Source organism: Brachycentrus maculatus, unplaced genomic scaffold (assembly GCF_059751285.1).
Source record: "Brachycentrus maculatus isolate JH-2025_06_01 unplaced genomic scaffold, ASM5975128v1 h1tg000469l, whole genome shotgun sequence".
In the NCBI taxonomy this organism is placed as follows: Eukaryota; Metazoa; Arthropoda; class Insecta; order Trichoptera; family Brachycentridae; genus Brachycentrus; species Brachycentrus maculatus.
In genome coordinates, this window is record NW_028281216.1 from 492,760 (window position 1) to 516,670 (window position 23,911).

At 31.2% G+C, this 23,911-nt stretch overlaps 1 protein-coding gene across 1 annotated transcript in view; it reads right to left on the minus strand.

The window, feature by feature from the left end:
• LOC148302268 (uncharacterized) overlaps positions 1-23,911 on the minus strand; it is a 96,071-nt gene that overhangs the window by 34,379 nt on the left and 37,781 nt on the right. Inside the window, exons 3-4 of the mRNA XM_088271888.1 lie at positions 4,789-5,447; positions 2,004-2,220 (exon numbers count right to left, since the gene is read on the minus strand). Of these exons, the coding sequence (XP_088128014.1) occupies positions 2,004-2,220; positions 4,789-5,447 (876 nt within the window). The remainder of the gene's footprint in view (positions 1-2,003; positions 2,221-4,788; positions 5,448-23,911) is intronic.

Sequence of the window (23,911 nt, forward strand, 5' to 3'; positions counted from 1 at the left end):
CATTTATCATCTCTCAAATTAAATATTACGGGTGAAATTCCAGTGATCTTTCGTTTTCTACCATTAATATTGTTACCACAAATTCGGATGGCGAAAATATTTATTCGGGGGCATGAAGTTTTCATAAAACATTAATTATATACTATTTTGTTTATTGTTTCGGCATTAACTTTGTGGTAAGACATGTTACAATAATTAAAGAAAACACTTCGTTTTTTACCACTTGAGTTTTATTATAGACTACATGTTTCAGAAGTTAAACTTCCACCATTCAGGTCTGTATAATAACTGTAGTTATTATACAGACCTGAATGATGGAAGTTTAACTTCTGAAACATGTAGTCTATAATAAAACTCAAGTGGTAAAAAACGAAGTGTTTTCTTTAATCATTGTAATTATATACTAACTTGCAAAGTGAAAAAACATTCCATAAATAATAAAAAAATAGAGAACTATTCGTGTTTAAACAGGGCTCAATTCCTGGCGTAGTTTGGTTTTCATCATAATACATGTATTGCATTACATCTCCTTATAAATTAAATACTTTTGATGCCGTAACTTGCTGAGAATCGAACCTGTAACTCTCAACTTGGTAGCTAAACATGCTAATCATTACACTACCATGTTAAATAAGGGAGTAACATTCATTTTCATGTATTTGATATTCTTTCGAAATATGTATTTCATATCCATTTTTTTTAAGAGAAATATTTGTGTTTTATTATTTACACAACTATTTCAATTTCATACTATTTTTTTGGCCTAAGCGGCTCATTATTAGAAATAGGTATTAAATTGTGGTAGGAGTGAGTTCGAACCGAGAACTCTGACTTAAGAGTCGGCGCCACAAACCACAGACTACAACCCGACACCTTAGAAAGCCAGAAAAGAAGTTTTATATATTTTTAATTCATGGACTGTGTTTCGAGTTTGATCAATATATCTACAAGTTCCAATAATTTGAATAGTGAGGTTGTCAATCATGGGTAGAATTGGTGAATGTTGCACGTGTAAAGTGATTACTCAAACCAGCTTATGACGGTCGTAAGCCCTGTAAATGCCCAGAGTTACATTTTCTTCTTCATCTTTGTTGAGCTGTCAAAAACTAATCGTTTAACTAAATGGTTTATCTCATTTTATAACTAGGTTTACCATTTTGTGACGATGAAAACTATAATTTTAATACTTTTAAGATAAAATATGATGTAGGTACCTACTTATAGACATTTATTGAAATGGATTGATAAATTTTGTGAAAGATGATCAAATTACAGGTGTTACCTTGAGATTGTGATGTTATTATTTAATATTTGTACACACATTATGTACATGATGGATGAGTTGTTTATTTTAAATAATAAAATAACATTTTTCATCAGCGAAACCTAAACTGGCAGTACACAACGAAGTCCGATATTTTCGAACCAATAATATACTTAAAAAAGAGAAAACATAAATTATTGGTATGAAACCCCAGAAATATTGTTAACATCTAGATTGGTTCAACGGTTGATTCAGTTGTTCATAGAAAATATATAGGTACTACTGACAGTAACAATAATCAATGAATTAAGTTGAATTATTTTCTAGAATAAAATAACAACTTATTATAAAGTTTTTTCCACATGAATTTTATTTGACCAGCAACCGGGTTTTGTCGTAACCGACATCATAGGACTAGTGTGAGGCAAGACAAATTTCTATGTTTTTAAACAAATCATGGTTTTCAAGCCTGGTTGCTGGTCATATTAAATTCACGTGGAAAAAACTATTAAGTTAATATTTTTTCTATAAAATGCAGTTCCACCAAGAAATGTCAGTGCAAAACTTTAAAAAAATAAATTATTTTCTCTAGTTTTAATTATTTCAAAATAATAAAAACTGAGTTTATTCTTTTTTTATTATTTTATCATAAAGTGTAATATATTATAAACAAATTGGCTAGGGCCGTTAATAAACGAAAAATACTTATTTATAGCAAATAAAATGCTTAAGAACTCACCATCCACCCTCAAGTGGACCCTGATGACGCTGGGGGGATGAGTGGACAGCTGGCACTCGTACAGCCCCTCGTCGGACTTGTTGACTGCCGTCAGCTTCAGCCTCCAGTTCCCCGGATACCGGAACTGTACTGAGAACCTCCCATCGCCAGTGTACGTCTGGTCTCCGACTGTCAAGAGGAGAGGCGCTTCTCCAGTCTTGCGTCTCACCCACGATACCTGCGCAAGATTGTCTATAGCAGTGGCGGTCGGTGACTTTTTGTAGAAGGGATGCTAGACATCAAATGTTTATACTCGTACTTACTACGTACTAGATACCAAATATGCACATCTAGACGCCATCTCCATAAATCCATAAATCAATAATTTCAGATACAAAACATGATGGATTGATTTTTATTTATTTAAATAATAAAGTAAATCGCAGCAATATTCAATAACAATTTATTGTTTCGGCATTAACTTTGTGGTAAGACATGTTACAATTATTAAAGAAAACACTTTGTTTTTTACCACTTGAGTTTTTATTAAAGACTACATGTTTCAGAAGTTAAACTTCCATCATTCAGTTCTGTATAATGTCTGTATAATAATGTTATTATACAGACCTGAATGATGGAAGTTTAACTTCTGAAACATGTAGTCTTTAATAAAAACTCAAGTGGTAAAAAACAAAGTGTTTTCTTTAATAATTCAATAACAATTTGACTTCAGTATTCAAGCTCAAAAGCAGCAAACTGTCGAAGCAACGCGCGCACTAAGAACATTCCAATAAAGTATGTGATTCTGTTCGTTAAACATATTGGTATTAAAGACGTTTTTTGTATGTTGGATGCTGTCATTAATATTGTATACAGTTGATATGGATGTTGGCTTGCGGATCTCAGTGCGCATGCACGGAAAGAACTGTGCATGCAGTTTACACATCGCTTCCAGACCAAATATTGCTTGCGTACGTGCGTTTTACGCATTTCACAGTATTTGAGAATGTATGTGTATTTACACTCCCCCGCGATCTTAAAATCTTGTCCTTTGTTGTTTTTATAAGTTATATTACCAACAAACATAAACAATAAATAATAATAAGTCCCTCTACAAGCACAAGAGTTTAGTCTCTTTATTGGAGAGGACTGCGTTATTAATTTTAAAATTGCAAAAGTAGAAATGTCTAGAAAATGAATTAAAATTATTAAAAAAAATAACTTTAACCATATTAAATATGAAAATTTAAAAAAAAAAGTCTCTTCTACTCTGCGTATTTACGTGAACAATCCTTTTGAAGAATGAAATTTATTGAAAACACACTGACAAATTGTCTTATTGATGAGAACCTGAAAACGTGCTCAACATAACGACATGCATACTATTAGTAGAAGGCTTACAAAATACATTAAAGGTGTTTTTTAAACTGTCTGAGATTTGCAATGTTTTTTTTTAAGGAATAACCAGCAAAATTTCTACTTTTTTAGGCTTTTGTGCAGGTAGGATAGTAAGAAAAAGGAAAGTTAATATGAAAAATGCCCATACCAATCGAAAATATTTTTTTCTTGAATTTATTATGTTATTGGCGGAATTCGAACCCGCGACGCCAGTTTCGCAGTCGAGCGTCTACCCATCTACGCCACGGCGCCTGTGAAGCTTCAGTGATGTAATGTTTTTTACGAGTGAATAAAATGAACTATTTCATGAAGGCATTAATAAAACACATACTTGGGACTTTATTCGGATTTAGAAAACATTATTTTCGTGTAAATAACATTTTCATTAGAGAAGACTGAATATACGTTTACATTATTCATGACGGTTTGGGACAAACTGTTAAGCGTCTCAGTTCGTATAATATGCCACTTTCATTCTCACCAGCTCTTTAATATGACGCATACAGATTTCTATGTTTTCACATTGATTAAATTAATTTAAAATTATCTCAAAATGTTTGAATAAAAATAACTGGTTAAATTATAAGCCACATAAAAAATTAAAGAGTCTTTGCTAAATAAAAACTTTCTCAATCCAAATTCGAATCCAATATTGGGCTCTTGTGAAGTCGTTGTCATGAGTTCAATAATATATGTAGGAGTTCCAAAAATTTGACCAGTGTCAATCATGGGTAGAATGGTGAATGTTGTACGTGTGGAATGTGATCATTTATCCAGCCTTTGACAGGTCCTGTGAATATCCACATTTTTCTCTCGTATAACAAATATCAGACCTAATATCGCTGAAATTTATAAAAGCTGACAAGCTCAGGTGTGACATTAAATATTTTTTACTGCAAAAAGTTTCATTGGAGTGTTTATGATTTTTATGTATTTTTTTTAAAATTAATGTTATTTATAACTAGTATATAATAAAATAATAAGTTTTATTTCTAACAAAAGTTATCTTTGTATTTTTAGTTTACTTTTGGTGTACAGCAAATTTTCCTTGTAATCAAAAGTGCTTCTTTACTTCAAAAAGGTTCAGAACCAATGCTCTAGATCTGATATAAGGAAAATTACAACAAGAATATGTTCTCTGTTAAATTCAAATATTTGGAGTAAGTATATTAGCACTTTTAATCTAAATTTAATTCTGATAATATCTATTGTATTCTAGCCAGTGCCCTTTACTACATATAACCTAAAATACAATGTATACCCACACATAGGTCATGCCTTTGTGGGATCTTTTTTGTATTAATGTTTTTTTTGTACTTGTAATTATATTATATTGTGCAATGCAAAATAATTTTAAATGAAGAAGAAGAAAGAATAGACTGTATGGTATAAGGTGTCACACACATACCGTTTTATCTCTAAGCAAACTGACTCTGCAATCGAAGTGGGCCGTATGCCCGGCCTGCACAGTGACTGATGAGTTGTCCGCTGACGCGTCCTCAAAGTGTGGGCCGTGTCTCCTGTCGTGCTCGTGTTGCGGACGCGCGCGCAGCCAGGGCATCTGGTCCAGCTGCGAGTGCACACTTCCTGAATGTCCGCTTAAACTGTGCCCGCTATGACCGGAGCCACCACTATGACCGGAGCTACCACTATGACCGGAGCTACCACTATGAATGTGTCCACTTGAATGACCACTTCCACTATGACTATTCCCTGTATGTCCACTGCGGTTGTCGGAATGTCCGCCGTGCGAGTTTGAGTTTCCACTGTGCCTATGGGCGTTGGTGACCTCGGTTATAAAGTCTTCATCTCTCGTTTTTGATGGTCGTCCTCCGTGAGCAATTTTTTTGGTATTTTCGTCGAAAGTATTTGTGTTTTCATTCGCTTGTGGGACTTTGAATAATTTATTTAAGTCTACCGTCTGATTCCCGAGTTGTAAATATCGGGGTAACATGGTGGTTCCTTCGTACGCGAAAGGGTATTCTTCTGTCATAATGTTGTTTGGATCCTCCACGTCTTCTAAGAGTTCATCTGGATCTGCCTCAAGTGATGATGAGATGGCTTTCTCTGCAAACAAAATAAGAAAGTTATTATTTTTATTTCTTGATATCTCAAGATGAGGATGACTATGAAAGTCTAGGCATTTATAGGGCTTACGACCTATTATTGGGCCTGTCATTCAACCTGTATTTTTGCTTCGATAGAAATGAGACTACCACCACATGTAACTGCGTAGGCGACACCTAGTTTTGAATAATTAATATATTTACTAGTAGAAACGTTCACGAAATGTATTTCAGATTGTTACCGAATTATTTTAGTTACAGACGCCTGAAATATCATTTTAAATATTTGTTAAAATTATTTTTTAACTAAATCATTTTTATTAACTTTTAGTGGGTAATGTTTTCTGGCGACTTCACATATAAGGTTACAATATTTTTCTTCCTTTTTTCGACTCCTATTCAAACTAATAGAAATCTGTATAGTATCTATATAGAAGAATGGAATTTGGAATAGGAATCTATGGAAGAATACAGACTACAGAAGTGAAGGATATTATTGCTTTATGAAGAAGGGAATAGAGGAATGATGGTACATATATAGAAAAATTTAAAAAGTACCAACGGGCAGGAGACTTAAGGTTACATATCCGTACTTGTACAGTGTCTCATTGAGAATTTGAAAACAAGCCCTTTAAAAAAAAACATTAATTACTTAATTGAAAAACTTTTAGTATCTACAACATTTTGAGTGTGTCCAAATACTTGTTCACAAAATTTAAATTCGTTCATATGTATAGAATTTCCATGAATTTGATTAGTGTGGTTGTCAATAATGGGTAAAATTGGTGAATGTTACACGTGTGTAAAGTGATCACTTAAACCAGCCTATGACGGTCGTCAGCCCCGTAAATGCCCAGACTTCCATATTCTTCTTCATCTTCGATGAGATGTTAAAAAATAATACTTATAGTATCGTTTATTCGTTTGGAAGCCACAACAAACTCCATTCTTGAAATATTCCATATAACTAGCGCGCTTTCATAAGAACTTTCTATGAAAATATGAAAATGATTGTAATAAACTTTTAGGGTTTGATAGTGTTATGGAAGAGAAAGGTTTCTCGAGATACAGCATTAGATTATACCGTAGCAACATAATTTGCTCGTAAGTGGTGTTATTCTTTTTAAAACAGTTAGTTCAGCAATAGTTTGCTTGCATTCTCATTAGAACCTGCATATCCGAAGCCGCGAGTAGATGTATAATGGGTTTAATATGCATATGTAATGAATGGAATTCTTGCACGTTTTGCATTCCCTTAATTCATGAGAACTTAACTGCGAACCCGGGAAGGTAGAAAAGACTTCTTTTAGAAACTACGTAAGAAAACGTTAATTACAAAATGTTTAGTGTGTCAAAATACTTATTCACAAACCTGGATTATCTCCGCTTACTGTCCGTTCATATTTATTTTACCTCTCAATTATTTAAATTCATATTTATTTTATTTTATTTTATTTTTGTTCATATTTATTTTACTTTATACATATTTATACTATACATATTTACACTTTTTTATTTTATTAACGTTCATATTTATTTTACCTCTGATTTATATTTACAAAAAAAACATAACAACTAGAGGTATAAAATAACTGCATATTAAATAAATATTAATAAATAAATAAATAAATAAATATTAATAACTCTAATATTTATTTAAGCGCAGGACTAATCACCTTGCCTTCGTCGGTTAACGATTAAGATAACACTGCGTCAACACGATGCAGTGCCCAATGCACCATTGGGTGCGGATAAGGGTTAGAAGAAATATTCAAAAGATAAATCGACAAGTTGATTTTTTTTTTATTTAACAAACCCAAACCCTTTTTACACAGTATTTTCTTATGACTGTCTATAATTTAATACCAAAATAAAATATCTACTTGAATCATAAATTATTATCGGTTATATTGAGAGTCAGAGGTATATCAGTAGTAGTTTATTTTATTGTCTCCAAGTCATAAATAAATTATCTAGAATCTAGAACGGAACACGACTTTATGAGTTATCTAAAAATCGATAACATCCAAGTTTGACCTGCGAGAGTTCTTTAAACTATGCGTTGGGTTGAATATCATTTTATCTTGAATATTTTTTGCAGATACTTTGTGGCACATTTTATAAAACATGTCCATCCCTGAAGATAACAAGGTTCTTGGAGGTTGGAGAAAAGTACCAAAAATAAAAGTGGATAAACATAACTTTTTATACAAACTATAATATAGGTTCACTGTTATTAAATAAAGATAAAGAAGATACATTGAATCATTTTGGTGTTGTTAAATTAAATTGTTGCAATTGTCCAGCCTTTTACATGGGAAAAAGATCGCGTGAATTCAATATCAGAGTGAAAGAACATCTATGGTGTCTTAATGATAATAATTTTTCGGAATTCGCTAATCACCTTATATCTGAAGATCATAATTTTAATAAATTAACGGGTATAGAAATTTTACATGTAAATAAAACTGGTCTTTGTTTGGATAATCTAGAAAAATTAGAAATAAGTAAAGCAATCAATAAAGACTTACCCATTATAAGTAACCGACTAAATTTAACTTCGAGTCCACTTTTGAAATATTCCCAATGTGATTCATTTGTCGTCTTTCTCTCTTTCAAAAAAAAAACAATTTTTATACATATGTCAAATTGTAATAATTTTATTTTAATTTCAATAATGTTAATATAATAATTTTATTTTTATTTAAATAACCTAATGATATATATATCAAACCTCCAATAAAAGTTTTTTATTAGTAAATATGTATTTCATTTCAAAATTAAATATTAATTTTTAAGCTTTCTTATAAGTATATTTAATAAATGTCATACAAAAATATATAAATCAAATTTCATATTAATATCTTAACATAGATGAAAAATATGGAAGTCTGGGCATTTACAGGGCTTATGACCTGGTTTAAGTGATACTTTATACTCGTGTAACATTTACCATTCTACCCCTACTTAAATATTAAATGTTATATTTTTATGCTTCTATTACTTCATTGGTGACATTTTTTGTAGTTGATGAAACCTTCATGAATAACTTTTAAATAACTCTTAATTTAGATACACTAAAAAACTAGTGAATTTTAAACAAAATACTATTGTAGTTATTAACAAAACATTACCGAGAAAACTTTTCTTCATTCTTCGTCTAACCCTTATTTGTATTGAAATTGTCGCAATTTCATCTTGATCGTGATGCATAAAGGCAAAGTGATTCAATAGCAGTCCAGGATAACATTAAATAAATATTCTAGTTAAAAATTACTAATATTTATAATAGTTTGATCCCACTTGGGAATCGAAGCATTGTAGCTTAACGCGCTGACCATTACACCATGGGGGGTTATAAGATCACAAGACAGACCAAAATAATACCATCATGTAATCAAAATAACTCAAAATTGGAAAGGAGAATCGTTCTGGACCACAGAGTGTAACCTAATGCGGATAAACAAATCCATTTGAGGTTAATGCAGTGTGCTAATGTGGAACAAGTCCTTAATATGGAGTTCCACGAAAACCACCCTAATTAAGTTTCCATTCTATTGAGTAGCTTCAAGGAGATTATTAAAGGATCGATCTGTGTATTTCGAGTTGTTCCAAGAAAGTTTACATCTGTCTGCCTGTTACCCAGAATGAAATGTGTTCAACATCGCTGACACGCACGCCGGTTTCCTTACGTAAATTGCTAACTTATCAGTTTGCTTGATGTCAGGTAATATCTACTGATGTTGGCTCTACGATATATTCCGTTTATTTGATATGTAAATCTTGTTCATTTCATACAACACTAATTTGATATTATAACATGTTTATTCACAATAGGTAGCCATGTATTAAGATACATATTATTTTTTTGATATCTCTGCGTAGATGAAGAAGAATATGGAAGTCTTGGTATTTACGGGACTTACGACCGTGATAGGGTGGTTTAAGTGATCACTTTACACACGTGTAACATTAATCAATTCTACCCATGATTGACAACCATACAACTCAAATTCTTGGAAGTTCTATATGTATATTCCAATTTCGAAACATTATACTGGAATCACTTGAATTTTCACCAGACATACATATATTGGTAAGATGAAGAAGTTTTTTTACTGAGCAGAGATAATCCAGATTTGTGAACTAGTATTTGGACACACTCAAAATGTTGTAAATTAGTATACACATTTCCTGGAGAAGGTGTCTCAGAAATCACTTACATAAAGAAAAGGAAAAAGGTAAAATATTTAGCTGCAGTTTTCATAAATATGATAAAATAACAACTTTAAAGTTTTTTACACGCATACATTTTTTTACCAGTAACCGGGTTTCGTCGAAGGCCATGATTTAATTTAAAAATTCTGAAAACGAACTTTAATTGAGTGAATTCAAGTAGTATATCACTTACAATTTATTTATGGTAAGGGTTTCAAGTATGTTTTTATATAATTTAATTAAAGTTATAAATTTAATTATTGTTTTACTTCAGCGAATTTTTCCTGATTCTACCAAATAGGCTAAATTTATTATTTATATATTCTGTGATGTAGTAGCAAACGCGTTTATCCACCGTGTTGAGGGTGCTGGGTTCAATCCTCAGAAAGTAGAAATTATATACGGGAACACTAAAAAAAATAAATTAATATCACCCCAGACTGGTATCCCGAGCGTAAGGATAATTACATTGCCTTCATATAATTAACAGTAAAAAAACACTGCTTTAATACTATGCAGTACCTTTTGCACCATTATGTATGAAAGGTAAGAACAAGGGTAATTAATTAACTTTAAATAATATATGTTTTCTACAACTATGTAGTTGGATTCCATTTCATTATTTTATCATTAGACATAAAACACGAATATCATCAATCAACCTAATAACAGAAATTCAGGGAACAAAGAAAGCCGAATTACGTATTTTTATCGTATTCTTTTTAAATATGCTAGAGTGTGTTATTTTCAATATTTATTAAAATAATTTCTTTTAACAAAATATGAAATGACGTAAAAAAAATCAACAAATAAACCCAATTAGGTCAATTTGTCCGTATCCATAGTGAAGTAATTGTCACGTTTGGCTATCATGCTGGAGATACCGTGTTCGATTCACAAGGGGGTCAAAATAAAAAGGGCAAAATATAGATTCGTGGTTTTTGGATCCAATATTGTTATTCCAAAATTAAGAAATTTGTCAAAAAATTGACAGTATGTCTCTCAGTATGTAAAATAATTCGGTAAGGATTTTATATATATTTAAAAGGATGTACTTAATACAGCTCACTCAAATCCAGCATAGATACTGCCCGTGAACTCGTACATAATGTGACGAAGAAATCGTATCATAGTTTTCCAAAATTTGAGTAGTGTTGATACTTAAACCACTTAAACCAGACTATGACAGGTCACAAACCCAGTAAATACTTCAATTCTCCTTTTCATCTATGTTATAAGATATCAAAATGTAAAATTTACCCAGATTTATGAACAAGGATTTTGACACCCAAAATGTTGCATAAAATATTATCACCCAGCATTTGGCGCTTAAAGTAGCCATTCCTGTTTTCAAGTGTCATTAATTCAATTGTGACATCAAAGACGCCTAAGAATTGAAATTATGTGCGATCTTTACACCGTTCCATCTCCTCTTAAAGTTTATACCCTTATACAGGGTGATGCAGTTACGTCTTTTCTCAAATTTAAGGGTGGACAATGACGTCATACTGAACTTACATACACAGGTATTTTTTTTAATACTAAAACTCGAGTTAAATTTTTAAAATGAGAAAATAGAGAAAAACAACAAATATTATCAAACATCGGATGCGATGCTGATTTTAAATTAAAGACCTATGCCATTGAGACTTTGAAGAATTAAAAAAGAAGTAAGGGCTGTTTCATTCGTTCAATTAGTGGGACAATAGAAAAAATTGTTTTGCTGTAAATTATTTTTAATAAAACGATTAAATGGTACAAAAAAATATGATAAACTAAACATTTTTTTATTCTATTATCTTTTTCTTCTCATTTTTTGATATCTGATAAAGAATAATAAGGATATCTGGGTATTTACAAGGCTTAGAGGCTGTCATAGGCTGGTTGTGTGATCACTTTACGCATGTGCAACATTCACTATTCTCCTCATGATTGACAACCACATAACTCAAATATTTGTAACTCCCACATACTTATATGTAAAAATATCTCCGATAAGTGGAGAAAACCAAGATTTACGAACAAGTTGAGAAACACTCAAATGTTGTTAATATTTTTCTTATTTTCGTAGTAAAAAAATTAAAATTGACATTGACGAAAAGAAACACCAGGTTATTGTTGTAGAAGAAAATAATTACCTAGTTAAAGCAGTTTTTTTTTCTTCATAAATTTATATGTATTGTAGAACAATGTAAGAGTCAAAATCTCTTAAATAAAATTTTTTTTTTTTCATTAATTTATTTGGCAGTTACTTGTAAAGATTTGGCAGCAACAGTTGTGGTAAAATATATCCATTTTTAATTTGAGTTTTACTTGGTATATACCACTATTAAAAATCTCAATAGTAAGCAAAACTTAAATTGAAAATAAAATAAATTTGTTGACATTTACAATACGCAAGGTACTTTTTTCTGTATCTGTATCGGAGCATCGACGCATCTAAAAAATATCTCGTAAAAAAATAGAGATTTAAAATCTTATTGCGTTAAAGCTTTTTAGTTAATTTCTTGGCTTTGTTAAAAATTCGTAAAGAAGGTTTGGAATTCTCTTATTATATGATTGCTCTCAATACTATGAGAATCACTCTGTACACATCATTAGATATGTTAGGTTAGGTTTTATTATACGTACATACATACTTCACTTGTGCTTCAGCACTCAAGTAATCCAAAAACAAAATCAAGTGTTTGTAAGACGGAGCATTGTTTGAAAGTTTGAAGCACTGGCTCTGTACGCATCTTACATTCAATTTATTGTCAAGGGTAGTTCAAACTAACATAGGGTAAGGAACTAAACTTCTCCTATGTTAAAGGCTAAGGATACGCTAGTAGATCATAGCGATTTGATAATAATCCCTTTGTGCAATTGATCCTAATCCTACTATTATATTATACTGATCCTATACCTATATGTCCATTGGAAATAAACGTTTTCCAATTTAAATAAAGCATACTTTTTTTAATAGATATTTAGAGAAGACAAAATATATACTAAAGAATTGTCTTCTTCTTCTTCTTCTTTTTCTAGGACTTAGTCCTGTCATTCTCTGGTCCGCTCCAGGGATATGGAAGACCAGCGATCCTTCCATCGTTAAGGTGATCCGAACTCCAAAAACGTCTTCTTTCTCTTCCCCATCGCACAACATTTTCAACATCGCAGATTTTTCTTATTTTTGAGTTTCTAATTCTGTCGCGAAGTGTGAGGCCTGCAATGGGTCGTAGAGACTTCATTTCGGATGTCCTAAGAAGGATTTTTTGTTCTCAACATTGTAAGACCCCAAAATTTATAGCTGTTTGTGGTATTGTATCACTTGTTGTAATAACTTCCTTCCTTTTTTAACCCTTTATCCGCCTCCAAGGATGCATAGGACACTGCGGGCATCGACGCAGTGTTATGTTTAGTCCGATTTTAGTCCCGTGGTTAGCATTGCAGACTTTGATTCTTGGTTCGACCCCACTCTAGTACAGTTTGATTCCTATTTTGAAAAATGAGCAGCTTAGGACTAAAAATGAAATTTGAATATTTGGTTCTACAACTAAGCAACAGTAATTAATGTTTATTTTTTTTAAAATATGTAGATACAATTATGTGATTATATTTTCCTAAATAATGATAAAAATATAAAAATGAAAAAAAAAAATATGGGGCTCATCAGTGTGTTTCAACTACCACCAGTCCAGGATAATATTAAATAAATATTAAAATAAAATTAATTTGAGTTATTTTAACCCCCTCTAAGAATCGAAACAAAGCCTCCAGTAATGTAGTTAAATGCTTTAGCCGCTACTCTACAGCAGCGGAGTTTTATTTCTTAGTTAAAAATAATGTTTTAAACTTGGACACATACATTACGAAAACTCGTTTATTAAAATCTTGGGCTTTGTAAAACCTTTTAAATGTAATATTACACAAGAGAAAAAGAGACGTCCAAATAGGTAAAAAAAATGTTTGAAGTAAATAATTTCCGTACATATATTTTCAAAGAAGGATGAAAGTAAACTGAATGCAGTCGAAATGCGATCTGTGAGAAGAATGTGCGACAAAACGATGTATGATAGATGTGCGAATAGTGAAATAAGGAAGGAATGCAAAGCTGAGATAAGCATTATCGATAAAATTAAGAAAGGTGTGTTGAGATGGTTTGGACATGTAGAACGAATGAGTGAGGAAAGAACGGTAAAACAAATTTATGAGGCGAATGTAAGTGGAAAAAAGAGCAGAGGAAGACCGAGAAAAACATGGCACGATCAGGTATGCCAAATACTTGAAAGTGGTCAGGTTAGGAGTCGTAACAATCGGCGGGTATGTATGAGGAGATGCATGAACATGGAAGAGGCGAAGAATGTTTGCAAAGACAGAGTGGTGTGGCGTTCTATTCTCTCTGCCTACCCCTGCGGGGAAGCGGCGCGATGGTTAGTTAGTTAGTTAGTTTATATATTTTCAAAATAATATTAATGTACTTTTTTGATGCCTTATTATTTCATGTAAAAATTCCTGTAATAATGTGCTCAAGATTTTTCACCTTGTTTTGCCTCCTGATAAAATATTTCACACTCATGATAGCACTGAAATTTCATTGCCAAACCACCCCCACGTGAATATCCTACCACAACCCTGTTTGACTAAATGCCAATATGTACTTTTGCTTGCTACCATAAAGTGTGGTTAACCGAGCCATTTACAGTAAACGCTTTAGGCATTCACCTAATTATTACAATATCTTAGCTACCGTAATATTATCCACCACACACTCTCAAATTTAAAACCACACACTTTGAGAAGCACGTAGATTGATAAATATTTCCATAGAAATATTCCAAATATTTGTGCGAGATATTTTCTGGGCGCTGAAAATTTGTCACATTCCTTACAAGAAAACTGATTGATTTGATCACAAATTCTTATGGTATGCGCATGTGAGGAGAATAGATTCATCCAGACTACCCCACATTGCACTGTACGGCCAACTCCAAGGTAGACGACTCTCGTGCTGTCCACCAAAGAGATAAATTAACAGCAAGGAATCGACATCGCAGGAGGCTTATCTATCTTAAAAACATACCACAAGGCCTACACCAAGCAGAAGAGGAAGAAGAAGACAAATTAAAAAGAAATTTCTTATTATTGTTAATCTCGTCTTCGTCTGTAAAAAAGATGTACGTTTTTTGGGGAGATTAAGAGAAAAATATGTTTTTTTAGTCCAACGTGACGAACGCTTAATTTATTTAGAAAAGTTTTACAAATTATAAATTGTGAGGCGGAAATAGTAGGAAAGTATTCAAATTATAGGTAAACTTTGTTAAATTTCAACATAAAACGATGGTCGGGTTTATGGTTATACCAACTGCCCGGCACTAAGTAGATAAAATGGAAATTTATTCTCTCTTTAGAGTAGGTATGGAAAGGCCGTCCACGTGCGCCACGCAACCTTTCCCCTTTAAAGTCCAATAAAAAAATTCTTTGTCGTGGTTTTGAATCATGCAGGCAGAAATTTTTACTTTGAAATGAATTAAAATACTCGGGATTCCTCCCTCTAGAAAAATAACAAAAAAGATAACAAATGAAATATTAAAACCTCAATTTAATTTTAAACAACTTTAAATAATTATAGAAAAAACCAGAAAGGTTACATTTAAAAAAAATATGTTTTGAAAAACCGGCGTAAACGCTAGTATGAAATACCTTAAGAGACTCATACACATTAGGTTACGAGTAGGTACGGAATTCAACCCTAAGTGACTATACTGTCATATTCATTTTCCTGCCTACTGATCTCCCTTTATTTTCTTTCGTATGTAGATGTAATTATTTTCACCCTGAGCTTCTTCATTTATAATATCAGCATCTCTTCAATATATTCCACCCCTAGATCAAAAAATGTGGAGCCATTGATATTATTAACAATCAAGTAAGACCGCATAAATCTGGTGCGTAAGAATAATATAATAGGTGATTTATAATGATCATTTTCATGTGTTTTTTTTTTAACATAAAATAACTGAAAAAAGTTGAAAAAAATCGTAAGAAACTCGGTGGTAAAATGTATTTTAAAGAGTATTTTTTAAAAAAATTTCTTCAAAAATATACAATACAACTTATTAAAATAAGTCTTTTCAGTTTGTGCAAAAAAATATTGAAAATTAGCAATGTACACATTACATATATCAATTTTCACTCACCAAAAATATCAAACGAAACTCATATTCTTATTTAAAATGTGAAATTTGACCCAAGATCAAATATGTACTTACAATTTATGTCGAAGAATATATTTATGTATTAATACATATTGAAAATTATCAATGTACACATTACATCTATCAATTTTTACTCACCAAAAATATCAAACGAAACCCATATTCTTATTTGAAATGTGAAATTTGACCCAAGATCAAATATGTACTTAAAATTTATGTCGAAGAATATATTTATGTATTAATTTTAAATCAAACACAGATTTTTTGAGTATACTAAGTTGTATTTTATTGACAAAAAACACATAAAAAATTATATTTTCACAATTGTTTCGCCTTGTTAGGGCATTATCAAACGAATGTGAAGATCAAGTCAATAAATTCTTCCTTTCCCAGAAAATAAATATAAGGGTACATACCTACATCCCCCATTAGCTACTGTTGTCTCCCATAAATTATTGCTGCACGTGTTAAAACTGTCACTTAGAATTGTATAAGGACCGTAGTCCATTTGATCTTCACATTCGTTTGATAATGCCCTAACAAGGCGAAACAATTGTCACAATATAATTTTTTATGTGTTTTTTGTTAATAAAATACAACTTAGTAGACTCAAAAAATCTGTGTTTGATTTAAAATTAATACATAAATTAAAATGGAGTTCTACAAATTAAACGCCAAATCAATAAATATATCGAAGAATATAACTAAAATTATCAACGTATTTATTTCTATCGATTTTAATCACAGTTTATTTAATGAACATTTATTTTTTTCTCTTTTTTTTATTTTTGTGGTTTATATCATAACTTCTTTTAAAGAATATTAATGTATGCGGTTTCAAAATCGGACGTGATAAACGCGAAGATAAGATGCCTTCTTTATATTCCAACTCCAATATGTATGCAATTCTTTAGGTGGACAATTGGATTAGGATTTTCCTATTCGGGTCACACTTCTGAGGCGGAACATGATGTTAGAGTTCCATACGTGCCGTAAATAAAAGTGCATTTTGCTGCGGAGTCTTGTTTTTAAATTAAGTGTCTCCTTTTTCTGATTTTATGATTAAAACAGACACGTCTCGAAGAGCAATAATGAAAATATGTAGGTTTAAAACTGTGGAAATATTTTTGATAGAATTAAGAAATTGCATGCCTCTAGTGAGCTCTCAAATACCGTGTTAGAAATTTGATCAATATATCAAAAGTTTCAACAAACTATTAAAGAAAATACTTGTTTTTTTTACCAATTGAGTTTATTTTATGACGACTAGTTTCGAAAGCTAAGCTTCCATCTTCAGGTCTAAATGTAAACTGACAAATGAATGTCAAATGTCGAATGTCCAAAATAAACTGAAACAGTAAAAAAAAACGTGTTTTCTTTAATAATTTCATCATGTCTCACCACAAAGTAAATGCCGAGGCAATAAATAAAATAGAAGTTTCAATAATTTGAGTAGTGTGGTTGTCAATCATGCGTAGAATTGGCGAATGTTACGCATGTGTAAAGTGATCACTTAAATCAGTCTATGACGATCGTACGCCCTGTAAATGCCTTGACATCCATATTCTTCTTCATATTTGTTGAGATGTCAAAAGATAATGTGAAAATTAATCTTCTCATTGGAGATAATCCAGATTTGTGAACAAGTATTTGGACACACTGAAAATGTTGTGAATGAAGAAATTCTTATTGAAATAGTTCTGGCATATATTAGACATAGGTAAGAGAAGTTTAAAATAGTTTATAATGTAATCATTTCGAATATTCAGATTAATTAAATTTGAAATGTTGAAATGTTTAAAGATTAGGGTCGAAGTCGGTTCGGATTAATTAATGTGGGTGTATAATGGTACTCATACATTGAAAATAAGTAGCTTCAAAATGAATCGGTATTATTTATTGATTTGGCACCAATTTTGTGGAATAAAATGATGATTTTAAAATTAACATTAAATACTAGTGGTTTTGTATTTTCACCCGTTGATGAGAACATGTATAGTTCTCGAAACCAGTCATTTTTACATTAATAGTGGTATTTTACAATGTGTTAATTTTATTTCATTTGAATCATGTTGATAATGAAATGAAATAATATAAACTGTTTTGTAGATACTCTTTAATGCCTTTGAACCAGCCCAAGTTGTAAATAGCATTAGCTCTCTTTCTTGACTCTTATTTTTAATGACTTTTGAAACTAATTGTTAATATCAATTGTCAGGAAGTAAATGGTTCAGAATATTTTTGTGCGAATATTTCTGAAGTGTTTATATTCCTTTGGAATAGTCGGATAGTTTGTGCCCCAAAAATCCTTGTTCAGCTAAAAGATTAGCCTAACTCATCTATATTTGTATTCTGTCAAGATTAGTTTACAATGAAATAAATAAATTACGATTTTTTTCTTAAAAAGAATGCCTGCAGGTGATTAGGTGTGTTTTTTATATTTTAGATTTTATTTATTTTTATTTTATTTCATAAATTAACATTATTTCAAAGAATTACTACTTTTCTTCCCAATTAAAAATAAAATATATTATAATAGTTACGTTTTATTTGAAAGGTGTTTAAACTAAATGAGAGTTTTATTTTGTAAGAGTTTTTTTAAACCCTTGGAATAAATTGTTTAAATTTTATAACCTTCGTCTATCTTGTATTAAAAATTAATTTTATCGTAGGGTTATTCTACAATTATTGATTCAATTTATTTCAAAACAAATTGACGATATCCAATATAAAAAAGGTTCGTTTATGTCAACTTATAAATCCATAATGAATTTATTTTATTATTTTTGTGGTTTAAATATTTTATTCAATTTTAAAATAATGAAATATTTTAAAATGTTATCAATTTCAAAAAATTATACGGAGGAACGTTTATATTAAAATTATGATTAAGTATGTGTATAAAAAATCACATTTATCAAATAATATTTGAAAGGACAAATAAAGTAACGTCGTAATAGTTTTTAAGGAGGTCACATGAAATGTTTTTTATTTTCTCTTATGTCAAATCCATTATGATGGTGAAGTTGTTTTTAATGTGAATGAGCGGCGTTGTTATAAACTAGACGGTAAATTTATTCGAATTATCAAGGGATCTTAAAATGTTGATTTACATTCTGCAATCTGTATCAATTATTACACAAATTTTCTGAAATAACTCACTGCGCGCCGGTTCAGTTTAACAGATTTACGACTGTACTGCTCGGATAAACTAAAATCGTAAAACCAGCCTCGAGAGAATAAATCTGAGCAGTAAATCGAGGTTCTAAAGTTCCTCACATCAAACAAAAAATGTTGTTCCGATGAAAACAGAAGATGTGTGCACAACAATTTTATATTTTCACATAAATTTCACATTCTTTATAAAAAAATATATAATCTAGTTACCGTAAAACTAAATCTTGTTTCGTGCTAAAAAAATTTACGTCAACTTTTTGACGAAAACGTTTTTTTTTTACAATTTTATTTTGGTAAAGAAATAAAAACTAGTACTTTTTTAGATTTATTTTTTAATACGTGTACCATGAATCCTAAAGCATGTTACTGATTTGTCGTATGTTATACTACAGTATTTTATTTTTTTGTCAACCACCGTAGTGTAGTGGTAAACGCGTTTAGTTACCATGTTGGAGGTCCCGGGCTCGATTCCTAAGGGGGTCAAAATAAATATTAATGAGTTTTGCTAGCATGTTCTTTTAATTTTTGGTTGGTTGGAAGATATTGTTTTTAGCAATAAGCCAGCCAATGTGCATATTTCTTTTCTGTACATGAAGTTTTAAAAAAAAATCACCCTCGACTGGTAAAAAAATCGCAGGGCTGATCACCTTGACTTTATGCAATCACGATAAAGATACTACTGCGTCAATACGGTGCTCAACCCTGTGAACCATTATTTAAAACATCGTCATTTCTAGAATTAAGAGAATATTTTGTCTCCATTCAGGCAAGTCACTAATATTTTGAGTGTGTCCAAATCTTTGTTCACAAATCTGGGTTTTTTCCACAAAGGAGTTATTTATATTGACATCTTAACTTAGACAAAAAATAATATAGGTGTCTGGGTATTTACATAGCTTACGACCTGTCATAGGTTAGTCTAAATGACCACTTTATACACGTGTAATATTCACAATTTACAACAATGATGGTTATCAATCATAGGTATAAAAATATAGAAGAATCTCATTTGTGGTAAAAGAGTATGTGAAGAGAACGTACATTTGTGATTAGTTCCATTAAAGATGAGGTAAATATGTTCAAATATCGAAGTATCAAAACAAATATAATTAATCAACTATGGGTAGATTGGTGAATAGTTAGCACGCTCGGCTACCGTACTGGGGGTCCCAGGTTCAATTCTCAGCGGGGGTCAAATAAATATAAGTAATTTTTGTACTCTAAAATTTATTTAATATTACCCTGGACTGGTACCTGAAGCAAGGGGCTTATCACCTTTCCTTCATATGTTAATGATCAAGATAAAACTGCGTTTATATATAATGCAGAGCCCTATGTACCATCGGGTGTGGATAAGGGTTTAAAAAAATTAATCACTTAAACCAGTCAATGATAGGTCGTAAGCCCTTTAAAAGTTTTATTATTCGCAATTTAGATTACGAATCTTTGAATTACATTTTCTTTCCCCCAAAAAAAAACTTTTTCGCAAAATGAGCGATTTAATTTAGGCATTTCCCGAAGACTTTTCTTTCACGCAAAAGTTTTTCATCTTTCGAACGAATGAAATGATAAATTATCTGAGAGTGAATTTATATTGACTACCGAAACGGAGGCATTGATAAAGCAATATACGGTCGACTTCCATACAACATAGAGATGAATGGATGTAAGAAAACTTACTTGGAGAGAGTCTGACCACACATTCAGATTCAATGGCATTTCTGACTTTTTTCCATTAAACCAACCCTCTAGTCAATATGGACTTGAAGCAGATATATGAATTTTGCATAAAAATACAAAAAAAAAATTAACTTAGTAGACTAATACAGCAAATATTACAACAAAAACTTTGGTCATAAAAATAAATTAATCCATTTCAAACATGCTGATCTGCAGACAGATTTTTGATTTACAATATTTTAAATGTGTCCAAATCATTGATCATAAATCTCAATCGGTTGTGTCCAATTCTTTGTCCATAAAAACTTAGTAACCAAGTGGAGAAATTCAGATATGCGAATAAGGATTTGGACACAAAATGTTTTATTTTATGTTGTTTTTATTTTTATTTGTTCGGGAATTGTACAGCTTTACATTAAAAAATATATTTGAAAAAATAGTTACATCAACAATATTAAACATTACATTACATAAACAAAAATAGTTTCATTAATAATTCAACAATTCCACATTTATGTTATAATTACTATCAAAACATTAAAAATAATAAAACCCTTATCCGCACCCCAATGGTGCATAGGGCACTGCGTCATATAAACGCAGTGTTATCTTGATCGTTTACACATGAAGGAAAGGTGATCAGCCCTCCGCTTCAGGTACCAGTCCAGGGTAATATTGAATAAATATGACAGTGAAAAAATCACTGACATTTATTTTGCCCCACTTGGGAATACCCGGGACCTCCAGAACGGTAGCCGAGCGTGCTGACCATTACACTACGGAGGCGGACAAAAACATTAAAAGATAAAAAAAGAAGTGAAGAGTGGACTGTGTGAGAATCAGAATTTAATTGTTAAATTCTCACTCGTAGATAATCGAGTGGCTTGGAGGTTGATCGAAGGTTAAAAATACTTTGAGGTGGATTAAACATGAAATATGTGGGATGAAAGTAACAAAAATCCACAAAAATCCTTTTATTTTATATATTGCATTTTGCCTCAGAAATAACTTGAATAATTTAATCTAACACCAATTTAATGAAGCAAATTGCAATTCAATCATTGTTTACAACATTTTGAGTGTGTCCAAATACTTGTTCATTAATCCGGATTATGTCTTATTAAGAGTTATTTTATTCATTTATGACATCTCAACATATGTAGATAAAGAAAAATATGAAAGTCTGGGCATTTACGGGGCACCATAAGCTTGGTTTGTTATATAGGTAGCTAAGTATCAACCGTTTTGTCCGCCTCCGTAGTGTCACGGTCAGCAAGCTAGGCTACCATGCTGGAGGTCCCGGGTTCGATTCCCAAGAGGGTCAAAATAAATATTAATGATTTTTTAGTCTTATATTTATTTAATATGACCCTGGACTGGTACCTGAAGCGGAAGGCTGATCACCTTTCCTTCTTGTATTTAACGATGAAGATAACACTGCTTCTATATAATGCAGTGCCCTATGCACCATTGGGTGCGGATAAGGGTTAGAAGAAGTCTTTTATGGTCGCTATCCCTGCAAATGCCTAGACTTCCATATTCTTCTTTAAGTATGTTGGTGTGTCAAAAATGCAATTAGTGTATGATAATCTGACACGATGTCCTATAAGTGCGGCAAGGAGTAAAGAAATACATGTTCTCAACATACATCCTTCATATATGTATATTTAGATATGCAGAAAACATGCACTTTTTTACATTTTTTGGACAGCCATCTTATTTTTGGCTTGCTTTGCATCCGGCGGGAACGATTCCGGAACTTTTTGCCTTTTCCATCTCATATCGTTGCACCCGTACTAAATATTTCATTCGCCCGGTTGATCCAACTATGTAGATGGACCGGCTACAGCATGAATAATAAAGCAGTTAATTTTGGCGGTTTTATAAACGGCACGCTTCGACTAACCTCAAATTTTCAAAATTATTATTTCAGAGTTTAATCGCAAAGCATCCCGTGTTTTGAGCTTTCATTATCGGGGAGAATTTTCGGAGATGTTTACAATTAATTATGATTATGCGCGAGTAATGAAAAATACGCCGAGGTAAAAACATGTTTTTATTACGATCCCTTAGTTTGTGCCAAAATTTACATTAAACTACATTGGTCCGCGTTGTAAATTGCTAAATGGAGGAATGATATATTAAAAAAGGCTTTTTTGTTTTGATTTTGTGATGATCTTGTATATCTCTGGTATATTAATTTTGTCCGCCTCCGTAGTGTGATGGTCAGCACGCTCGGCTACCGTTCTGGAGGTCCCGGGTTCGATTCCCAAGGGGGGTAAAATAAAAGTGATTTTTTTCACTGTAATATTTATTCAATATTACCCTGGACTGGTACCTGAAGCGGAGGGCTGATCACCTTTCCTTCATGTGTAAACGATCAAGATAACACTGCGTTTACGTGCCGCAGTGCCCTATGCACCATTGGGTGCGGATAAGGGTTAAAAAATAACAATATAAATCTGGATGTACCCAAAATAGTCTCGGTTAATATTTCTGGTTTATTTAGAAAACTTTATATGTACCCATAAAGAGACTGAGTTCAATTCAATACAATTTATTTATTTATAATTAACATACACATTACAAACTTACAATTTAAAGCGTTTACATTAAAATACATTAAAATCGAAAATACGCAAGAATACTTTTGCTAAAGGTGTAGAAGAATTCCGCTTCGGAAAACTCCTTCAGACACATAGAACAGATCAATATCCAATGAGATATTTTTTAACATAGCGGTAGCTCTTCCTACAGGCATAACCATCGGCAGATTGGTCCTGTGTATAGAAATGTGAAACTATCTATGCCGACGCTGTCTTAGGTAACTATCGGGAACATACAGACCAATATGTTAATATGTCTGGTATATTAATATGAATCTAGATATATATATATATATATATATATATATATATATATATATATATATATATATATATATATATATATATATATATATATATATATATATATATATATATATATATATATATATATATATATATATATATATATATATATATATATATATATATATATATATATATATATATATATATATATATATATATATATAAATACATATATATATATATATATATATATATATATATATATATATATATATATATATATATATATATATATATATATATATATATACAGAGTTTCAGTTTATATGCCTGGTATA